The sequence below is a fragment of the Chiloscyllium plagiosum genome, chromosome 17 (genome assembly GCF_004010195.1).
Source record: "Chiloscyllium plagiosum isolate BGI_BamShark_2017 chromosome 17, ASM401019v2, whole genome shotgun sequence".
Taxonomy (NCBI): Eukaryota; Metazoa; Chordata; class Chondrichthyes; order Orectolobiformes; family Hemiscylliidae; genus Chiloscyllium; species Chiloscyllium plagiosum.
In genome coordinates, this window is record NC_057726.1 from 72,434,696 (window position 1) to 72,445,962 (window position 11,267).

General features: G+C 46.2%; 1 protein-coding gene across 4 annotated transcripts in view; it reads right to left on the bottom strand.

Moving 5' to 3' along the window:
- Positions 1-11,267, bottom strand: part of dok4 (docking protein 4) — a 94,698-nt gene that overhangs the window by 48,006 nt on the left and 35,425 nt on the right. For all 4 annotated transcript variants that reach the window (XM_043707417.1, XM_043707418.1, XM_043707414.1 and 1 more), the window contains one exon: positions 3,408-3,597. In XM_043707417.1, the coding sequence (XP_043563352.1) occupies positions 3,408-3,473 (66 nt within the window). In that variant the 5' untranslated portion in view covers positions 3,474-3,597. The remainder of the gene's footprint in view (positions 1-3,407; positions 3,598-11,267) is intronic.

The following is an 11,267-nucleotide window of genomic DNA, read 5'->3' on the forward strand; positions in this document are numbered from 1 at the left end:
GTTCCCTGGCTTGTCCATACCACCCTTCTTAAACAGTGGCACCACGTTAGCCAACCTCCAGTCTTCTGGCACCTCACCTGTGACTATCAATGATACAAATATCTCAGCAAGAGGCCCATCAATCACTACTCTAGCTTCCCACAGAGTTCTCGGGTACACCTGATCAGGTCCTTGGGATTTATCCATCTTTATGCATTTCAAGACATCCAACACTTTCTCCTCTGTAATATGGACATTTTGCGAGGTGTCACTATCTATTTCGCTAATTTCTATATCTTCCATATCCTTTCCCACAGTAAATACTGATGCAAAATACTCGTTTGTTATCTCCCCATTTTCAGCGGCGCCACACAATGGCTGCCTTGCTGATCTTTGAGGGGCCCTATTCTCTCCCTAGTTACTCTTTTGTCCTTAATATATTTGTAAAAACCCTTTGGATTCTTCTTCACTCTATTTGCCAAAGCTATTTCATGTCCTCTTTTTGCCCTCCTGATTTCCTTCTTAAGTATATTCCTACTGCCTTTATACTCTTCTAAGGATTCACTCGATCTATCCTGTCTATACCTGACATATGCTTCCTTCTTTTTCTTAACCAAGCCCTCAATTTTTTTAGTCATCCAGCATTCCCTACACCTACCAGCCTTTCCTTTCATCCTAACAGGAATATGACATCATGGTTCTGGAACTCAATCCCTTGACCAATGAAACCTAACACACCGTATGCCCTCTTAACAGCACTATCCACCGGTGGCAACTTTCAGAGATCTATGTACATGGACTCCAAGATCCCTCTGCACATCCACACTACCAAGAATCTCCATTGACCCAGTACTCTGCCTTCCTGTTATTCTTCCCAAAGTGAACCATGTCACATTTAGTTGCATTGAACTCCATTTGCCACCTCTCAGCCCAATTCTGCAGTTTAACCAAGTCCCCCTGCATCCTGCAACATTCTTTCTCACTGTCCACCACTCCACTGACTTTAGAGTCGTATGCAAATTTACTAATCCATCCACCTATGCCTGCGGCCAAGTCGTTTTTAAAAATGACAAACTGCAGTGGTCCCAAAACAGATCCTTGTGGCACACCACTTAGTAACCAGACTCCAGGCTGAATATTTTCCATCAATCACCATTGGTGCCTTCTTTCAGAAAGTCAGTTTCTAATCCAAACTGCTAAATCACCCTCAATCCCATGCCTCCACATTTTCTCCAACAGCCTACCATGTGGAACCTTATCAAAGACTTTACTGAAGTTCATGTATACCATGTCAACTACTCTATCCTCATCTACATGGTCACCTTCTCAAAAAACTCAATGAGGTTTGTGAGACATGATCTGCCCTTGACGAGTCCATGTTGACTATTTCCGATCAAATTGTTGCTTGCCAGATGATTAAGAATCCTATTTCTTATAATCCTTTCCAAAACCTTTACTACAACAGAAATAAGGCTCACTGATCTATAATTACCTGGGTCATCTCTGCTGCCCTTCTTGAACAAGGGCACAACATTTGCAATCCTCCAGTCCTCTGGTACTAAACCTGTAGACAATGACGACTCAAAGATCAAGGCCAAAGGTTCAGCCATCTCCTCCCTAGCTTCCCAGAGAATCCTCAGAAAAATCCCATCTGGCCCAGGGGACTTGTCTACTTTCACATCTTCTGGAATTGATAACACCTCCTCCTTACTAACCTCAATCCTTTCAAGTCTAATAGCCCATATCACATTCTTCTCCTCTACATTATTCTCCTTTTCCTGAATGAAAACCAATGAGAAATGTTCATTTAGCATCTCTCCAATCTCCACAGGGTCCACACACAACTTCCCTCTTCGGTCTTTGACTGGTCCTATTCCTACCCTAGTCATCCTTTTATTCCTCACATACCTATAGAAAGCTTTAGGGTTCTCCTTTATTCTACCCGCTAAAGACTGCTCATGTCCCTCCTTGTTTTTCTTAACTCTCTCTTTAAATTCTTCCGAGCTAATCTGTAACTCTCCATCGCCTCATCTATACCAACTCGCCTCAATGTCACATAAGCCTCCCTCTTCTGCTTAACAAGAGATGTGATTTCTTTAGTAAACCACGGTTTCCTAACCTTATCACTTCCTCCCTGCCTGACAGGGACATACCTATCAAGGACACGCAATATCTGTTCCTTAAACCAGCTCCACATTTCCATTGTCCCCATCCCCTGCATTTTTCTACCCCATTCTATGCATCCTAAGTCTTGCCTAATCGCATTATAATTGCCCTTGCCCCATCGATAGCTCTTGCCCTGTGGCATGTACCTATCCCTTCCCATCGCTAAACCAAATGTAACCGAATAATGGTTACTCTCTCCAAAGTGCTCACAGACCACTAAATCAAAAACCTGGCCTGGTTCATTACCAAGCACCAGATCCAGTGTGGCCTCCCCTCTTGTCAGCCCTTCGACACACTGTGTCAGAAAACCCTCCTGTTCACATTGGACAAAAACTGATCCATCCGACGTACTAGAGTTATAGCATTCCCAGTTAATGCTGGGGAAGTTAAAGCCTCCATAATGACCAGTCTGTTCCTTTCACTCCTGACCAGAATTGATTTGCCAATCCTGCCCTTCACCTCCCTGGAACTTTGTGGAGGCCTATAAAAAACTCCAAGCAATGTGACCTCTCCTCTCCTGTTTCTAACCTCAGCCCACTCTACCTCAGTAGAGAAGTCTTCGTCAAAAGTTCTTTCAGCCACCGATATACTGTCCTTGACTAACAAAGTCGCAACCCCCCCTTTTTTACCATCTTCCCTGATCTTAATGAAAGATCTAAACCCTGGAACCTGCAACATCCATTCCTGACCCTGCCCTATCCATGTCTCAGAAATCCAAGTCCCAGGTGAAGTTGCTCAATGTATTGCTCTGTACCTCTCACATACTCCGAGAACAACTGACATTGAGACATGCGCAAAATGGCTCAGAGACAGCGCTGACATCAACGCATGTGCAGAACGAAACACGTGAAACGATCGCCGCTGGAATCATGCTATTGCAAACGGAGGTAAATGTTCTGGAAAATACCTTTCCCTAATTCTTCAGCAACATTATACCCAAATCGCCCTGCCCAAATACATCTTACAGGAGAACTGCCTGCACATTTAAGGTAAAGGGCAGAAAGTTTAGAGGAGATGTGAGGAATAATTTTATCATCCAGAGGGTGGTGGAAATCTGGAACTCACTGTCTGCAAGGTTGGCAGGGGCAGAAATCTTTGTAATATTTAAGAAATATTTGGATTTACACTTGTCATGCCAAGGCCCAAGTGCTGGAAAATGGCATTAGAACAGTCAGGTGTTTGGTTTTTGACTCGATGGCCTGAAGGATTTTTTTCGCTGTGTGGAACAATGCGCCAACCAGTGCCAGCCAGTGTCCACTTACCCCCAGTTTCCGGCTCCTCATCCTCACGTATCCCTGTTTCACAATGTCATTGAAATTTGAAGCCATCTTGTTGTGGGGGGATGGGGGCTACTGCCAGCTCGTCAGTACTGCTGCTTGGACCCTCAAACGCCCCTTCCACAAAGCTTCCGCTCAACCCTGCCACCGCCTCTCCATTGAGACCGGAGCTCTCCTGATCAGAAAACAGAACACAGCAAAAAGATCAGAATCTCAAACTCCACCTCTGACAGCAGAAGGGGTGTGGGGGAAGAGAGAGAGCTGGGAAAAGGGGTGAGAGATAAAGAAGGGTTTTGAGAGAAGGAAGGGGAAAGGAGGGGAGATAAAAAGGGGAAGAAGAGTGAGTGGGAAGAGGTAGAATGGTTGAGGAGGGGGAGAGAGAGAGGAGAAAGAGGGAAGAGAAAGGTAAGAAGAGAGAGCATAAAGGGAGGAGAGAGAAAGGGGTGTGAAAAAGACTAGGTCAGTGAGAGGGGGAGGGGGAGAGAGAGAGAGAAATTGAGAGGAGGTGGTGGTGACAGAGAGAAGAGGACGAAATGATGGGGTGAGGAGAGAGAAAGTCCAAGGGACAGACAGTGAGCTCAAAAAAAATGGAGAGAAGGTGAGAAGGCGAGGGAGGAGAAACAGACAATGTGGAGCACAGAATGGGTGGGAATCCAGAGTGTATTAAAAATTCTTGGCCCTCTCTGCCTCTCACAAATGAGATGAATCTTACATTGTCTTGGCTAAATTTCAGTTGTGTTAAGTTTTTTTTTGAGAGCTTCTCTCTGCCAGGCTGAACAACACCTCTCAGAGTATTTTACCAAACCCACCTCATTAATGACCTACCCTGCCCCTAAATGCCTGACTCTGGTCCCAGTCACCATTCCCAGAATAATTTGGCACTCACCAGAATGGTGCCAATGGTGTCTAACAAGGACCTGGAGGTCCTGGTTTAGGGGGCGATGCAGAGAATTGGCACCCTCCTCCCAGAGGACTTGCACAAGAGGTCCTGACACTACGTGGCATGATGCCTGAGTGCCCCGCAGCGCCAGGGACCCATACTCAACTCTACCCTCAGGCAACTGTCAGTGTCGAGTTTGCATGTTCTCCCCGTGTCTGCGTGGGTTTCCTCCGGGTGCTCCGGTTTCCTCCCACAGTTCGAAGATGTGCAGGTTAGGTGGATTGGCCATATGTGATGGAAGGATGTGCATGCCAGGTGAGTTAACCGCAGGGTTACAGGGATAGGGTTGGGACTGAGCGGGATGTTCTCCGGAGGATCGACGTGGACTCAATGGGCCAACTGGGCTGCTTCCACACTGTAGTAATTCTACGGCACCAGACCATGCCAGCCTGGTCCAAGGGTCAGTGCCAGGAATGATCAATGACCTTCTCTGGTCTGATACAGTAAGTGCCACACCCATCTCACTGGTACCTCACATTCTCTCAATCTCTGTGACTGCACCCACCAAGCCTTGTTCTTTACTGCTCTCAGTATTACCTGCAACCTCAGTTGCTGTCAGCCTCCAACCATCTCCCACATAATTAAACTCGCATGGCCTCAGTGCTGCCGACTCACTCCCTCTGAATAGGAGCACCGGCACAAACAGCTGTGCCAACCATGTTCTTTTCACATAATCCCTCCCTTTGTCTCATTACAGGAGAAGACTGTCCACAATAATTCAGAAAGGGGCCAGATGGAGGGGTGTCCAACATTAAACTCTTAACTCCCATTAGGAGGCAGAATCCTGTATCTTGTAGGCCCAGACCGGGATCACTGGTGGGAATGCAGAAATGAGCAGTGTCCCACTAACAGAGTATGTAGCATTCTTCATTCACTGCTGCTCTCACAGTCACCTGACAAGAGGTTACTGTCAGTGTCAATGACAATGTTATTCATTTCATACAAATTGTAACCATGACCCCGTCAGCTTCTCTCCTTTATGTCCTGCAGGTGACAGTGGGATGTCCATGACCTAGGATCGTAGCATCTCTACAGTGTGGAGGCGGGCCATTCGGCACATTGAGTCCACACCGCCCTCTGAAGAGCATCCCATCCAAGACCCACTTCCTTACCCTATCCCTGTAACTCTGCATTTCCCACAGCTCGTGCACCTAACCTGCACATTCCTGGGCACTATGGGCAATTTTTCATGGCTAATCTACCTAACCTGTGCATCATTGGACTGTGAGAGAAAACTCACAGATACAGAACCCAGGTCCCTGATGTTGTGAGACATCAGTGCTAATCACTAAACCACCATGCTGCCCCTCTGCTGGGAAATGGTGTGCTCCAGCAGAAGCCAACTCCTTGACCTCTGAGGGTGATGGAACCTCAGAGCAGGCAACAGCAAGTGTCCTCCTGCATACCCACTAGTTCAGGTACTGACATGGCAGTGAGAAGGTTAGGTTTGGAGCATTCGGGAGCACAAGCTGGAGAGCACTTCACTGCCACAGCTCTGCACCTCGCCAAGGGAGAAATGTCCTAGTCTGCTGGCCACTTGCCCCTCAGTACATCTGGGCTGCCTGGACACAAGGGCCCTGGGGTCACGCTGTGGAGCAGGCTTCCTTCACCCCAGCTACAGAATCAGGGACAACTGTAAGATGTAGTGGGAGGGAAAGCCTTTGAGGGCAGTTTGGTGGAATGGGTGACAGCACACTACATAACACAGCAGTCGCATTCATACAAATGTTTTTGGTTTTGTGCCAAATCCATTTATTTCACTCGCTGTGTAATCCCCATGCAACGAAAAGCTGACTTCATATCTCTGCAGGATGGACCACTGATCAATGTCTGTGTTGACAGCCTGCTATAATTTACAGCACAGAAGAGGTCATTCAGCCCACCAAGTCTGTGCTGGCTCACTGTGTAGATTAGAACAAAGAGCAAAGAAAATCACAGCGCAGGAACAGGCCTTTCGGCCCTCCAAGCCTCCATATCCTGCATCTAAACCTGTTGCCTATTTTCTAAGGATCTGTATCCCTCTGCTCCCTGCCCATTCATGTATCTGTCCAGATACAGCTTAAATGACACGATCGTGCCCACCTATCACCTCTGCTGGCAACACGTTCCAGGCACCCACCACCTTCTGAGTAAAGAACTTTCCATCATCTCTCCCTTAAACATTTCCCCTCCCACTTTAAACTCATGACCCCTAGTAACTGAGTCCTCCACTCTGGAGAAAATTAAACTTTCTTGCTATCCACCCTGTCTACACTCTCACGATTTTGTAGAGCTCAATCAGGTTCCCCCCTCAACCACCTTCTTTCCAATGAAAATACTCCTAACCTACTCAACCTCTCCTCAGAGCTAGCACCCTCCATACCAGGCAACATCCTGGTGAACCTCCTCTGCATCCTCTCCAAAGCATTCACATCCTTTTGGTAATGTGGCGAACTGAACTGTATGCAGTATTCCAAATGTGGCCAAACCAAAGTCTTATACAACCTGCCAACTCTGTACTCAATACCCAGCATGCTGTATGCCTTCTTGACCACTCTACTGACCTATGAAGCCACCTTCAGGGAACAATGGACCTGAATACCCAGATCTCTCTAGACATTAATTTTCCCCTGGATTTATCCATTTACCGTACAATTTGCTCTGGAATTGCATCTTCCAAAATGCATCACCTCGCATTTGTCCAGATTGAATTCCAACTGCCATTTCTCTGCCCAACTCTCCAATTTATCTATACAGTGCTATATTCTCAGACAGTCCCCTTCACTAACTGCTACTCCACTGATTTTAGTGTCATCTGCAAACTTGCTAAGGAGGCAACCTACAACTTCCTCCAAATTATCACAAGCAACAGTGATCCCAGCACGGATCCCTGAGAGATACCACTGGTCACGGGTCTCCATTTTGAGAAACTCGTTTCCACTACTACTCTGTCTCCTGTTGCCCAAACAGTTCTCTATCCATCTCGCTAGTACACCCTGGACCTCATGCGACTTCACCTTCGTCATCAGCCTACCATGGGGAACCTTATCAAATGCCTTACTAAAGTCCATGGATATGACATCTACATCCCTTCCCTCATCAATCAACTTTGTCACCAGATTAATCCAGTCAGTCCGACTTCTCTCCTTATCCCCAATGTGAGGTTGTTTCCCTCGAGTCTTCATCCAATTTCCTTTTGAAATTATTTCTTCTCTCTTTCCCCAGCCCCACTGCATGGACAGTGGGTTCCAGGTCATTATCAATCATTGAGGCAATAGATTCTTTCTCACATATCCCCCCACTGCATATTCCTTGTATAATCCACTAATGGGAACAGCTTTCCCATGATGACTGTGTCCAAATGTGTCACAATCCTGTCCATATTCATCAAATCTCCCCTCAAACTCATTCAGGGGCAATGTTAACAGCCCCAGCTTCTCCAATCAAACTCGGACGTTTCTCTCTGGAGAGAAGGAGGAAGAGAGGTGATCTGATCAAGGTATACAAGATAATGAGAGGAATGGATAGAGTCAATAGCCAGAGACTTTTCCCCAGGGCAGGATTGATTGGTACGAAGGGTCATAGTTTTAAGATATTAGGAATAAGGTACAGAGAGGACGTCAGAGAAAGTTTCTTTATGCAGAGAGCTGTGAATGCATGGAATGCATTGCCAGCGGTGGTGGTGGAAGCAGAGTCATTAGGGACATTTAAGCAACTGCTGGACATGCACATGAAGGGTGCATCAGTTAAGTTATTATAGTTTACATTACAATTAAAGCTTGGCACAATATTGTGGGCCAAAGGGTCTGTTCTGTGTTGTACTTTTCTATGTTCTATGTATAAATTCCCTCACCTCCCGACCCATTCTGGTGAATCTCCTCTGCACCCTCTCCAGAACTCTCACATTTTATCTAAAGTGTGAGGAACACAAATGGACATAGAACTCTCATTGTGGCCTGACCAGAGTTCTATAAACATTTGATGTAACCTCCCTGTTTCTGTTCTGAATCTCTATTTATCAAGTTCCCATTGCTTTTCTATAGATTCTCTCTTATGTCCTGCAATGAACTTTGAAGTTAGCAATGAACCCCCAGCTTTCATTGTCACTGCTCACGCTTTCAATCTGGGTCTTTAAACCTATATTTGCCTCTCCTTATCCCTTCTACCAACACACATCCCATTAAATTCCATCTGACATGTCTCCATCCGTTCTGTTAGCCTATTAATTTCATGAGGCAATCTATTAACACCATCCTCACTGATCGACACTCCTCCATGTTTAGTACCACTGGCGGAGTTATTGCTATGTTCTAGTGGTCCTTAGAAAACATCCTCCAGTCAGTAAAATCACCCTTTAGCATGACTCCCTGTTTGGGTTGAACCTAGCTTTTGATCCAGTCTGAAACTAACCTGAAACGTTACTCTGAGCTGCCAGCTGGTTTTTAATGTAACACTTGATCAGGTCTCATAGAACATTACAGTGCAGTACAGGCCCTTCGGCCCTCGATGTTGTGCCGCCCTGTCGTACTAATCTGAAGCCCATCCCACCTACACTATTCCATGTACGTCCATTTGCCTGTCCAATTTTCGACTTAAATGCACTTAAACTTGGCGAATCTACTACTGATGCAGGCAAAGCATTCCATACCTTTACTACTCTCTGAGTAAAGAAACTACCTCTGACACCTGCCTCATACCTATCTCCCCTCACTTTAAAGTTGTGTCCCCTCGTGTTTGCCGTCCCCATACTTGGAAAAAGGCTCTCCCTGTCCACCCTGTCTAACCCTCTGATTATCTTGTATGTCTCTATTAAGTCACCTCTCAACCTCCTTCTCTCTAACGAGAACAGCCTCAACACCCTCAACCTTTCCTCGTAAGACATTCCTTCCATACCAGGCAACATCCTAGTAAATCTCCTCTGCACCCTTTCCAAAGCTTCCACATCCTTCTTATAATGCAGTGACCAGAACTGTAAACAGTACTCCAAGTGTGGCCATACCAGAGCTTTGTACAACTGCAGCATAACCTCCTAGTTCCGGAACTAGGAGGGGGAAGAGATTGGGGAGACACTGAATGAATACTTTTCTTCAGTATTTACTCAGGAACAGGGCATTGTCGTCGATGTGAATACTGAGTACAAAATAAGTAGAATGGATGGCTTTGAGGTATGTAGAGAAGAGGTGTTGGAAATCCTGGAAAAGGTGAAAATAGATAAGTCCCCTGGGCCTGATGGCATTTATCCTAGGATTCTCTGGGAAGCAAGGGAGGAGATTGCAGAGCCATTGGCCTTGATTTTTATGTCCTCTTTGTCTACAGGAGTAGTCCCAGAAGACTGGAGGATAGCAAATGTGGTTCCCTTGTTCAAAAAGGGGAGTAGGGATAACCCTAGTAACTATAGGCCGGTGAGTCTCACTTCTGTTGTGGGCAAAGTCTTAGAGAGAATTGTAAGGGATAGGATTTATGAACATCTGGATAGGAATAATGTGATCAAGGATAGTCAGCATGGTTTTGTGAAGGGCAAGTCGTGCCTCACAAACCTTATTGAATTCTTTGAAAAGGTGACGAAGGAGGTTGATGAGGGGAAAGCGGAAGATGTGGTATATATGGATTTTAGTAAGGCGTCCGATAAGGTTCCCCATGGTAGGCTACTGCAGAAAATACGGAGATATGGCATCGAGGGTGAGTTGGAGGTTTGGATTAGAAATTGGCTGGATGGAAGAAGACAGAGGGTAGTAGTTGATGGCAAAGTTTCTTCATGGAGTGCCGTCACTAGCGGTGTTCCGCAAGGATCTGTTTTGGGACCATTGCTGTTTGTCATTTTTATAAATGACCTGGAAGAGGGGTTAGAAGGTTGGGTGAGCAAGTTTGCGGATGACACAAAAGTCGGAGGAGTTGTTGACAGTGAGGAAGCATGTGGCAGGTTACAGCAGGATATAGAGAAGCTGCAGAGCTGGGCAGAAAGGTGGCAAATGGAATACAATGTAGCTAAGTGTGAGGTGATTCACTTTGGGAAGAATAACAAAAAGATGGGATACTGGGCTAATGGTCGGATACTTGGTAGTGTGGATGAGCAGAGGGATCTTGGTGTCCATGTACACAGATCTCTGAAAGTTGCCACCCAAGTAAATAGTGCGGTGAGGAAGGCATATGGCGTACTGACTTTTATTGGTAGAGGAATTGAGTTCCGGACTCCTGAGGTCATGATGCAGTTGTATAAGACTCTGGTGCGGCCGCATCTGGAATATTGTGTGCAGTTTTGGTCACCATACTATAGGAAGGATGTGGAGGCACTGGAACGGGTGCAGAGGAGGTTTACCAGGATGTTGCCTGGTATGGAAGAAAGATCGTATGAGGAAAGACTGAGACACTTAGGGCTGTTTTCATTAGAGAAAAGAAGGTTTAAGGGTGACTTGATTGAGGTGTACAAGATGATTAGGGGGTTAGATAGGGCCGACAGTATGAACCTTTTCCCGCGTATTGAGTCGGGTATTACAAGGGGGCATAGCTTTAAATTAAGGAGGGGTAGATATAGGACTGAAGTTAGGGGTAGGTTCCTCACTCAGCGAGTCGTAAGTTCATGGAATGCCCGGCCAGCAGCAGTGGTGGACTCTCTCTCTTTATGGGCATTTAAGCGGGCATTGGATAGGCATATGGAGGATAGTGGGCTAGTGTAGGTTAGGTGGGCTTGGATCGGCGCAACATCGAGGGCCAAAAGGCCTGTACTGCGCTGTATTCTTCTAAAAAAAAACCCACATTGCCACTGGCCACTGCATTTGTTTAGCCACTTTTTCAAATGAGATGAAAAAGGCTTCCACATCCTTCTCATCAAATTTAGGCAATGCTTGAACATACTTAAACATTTTCTCACTAGGCCTCTGACCACCAGGGGCTTGCTCCTCCTCACTCTCTTCCTCACTGAGCCTACC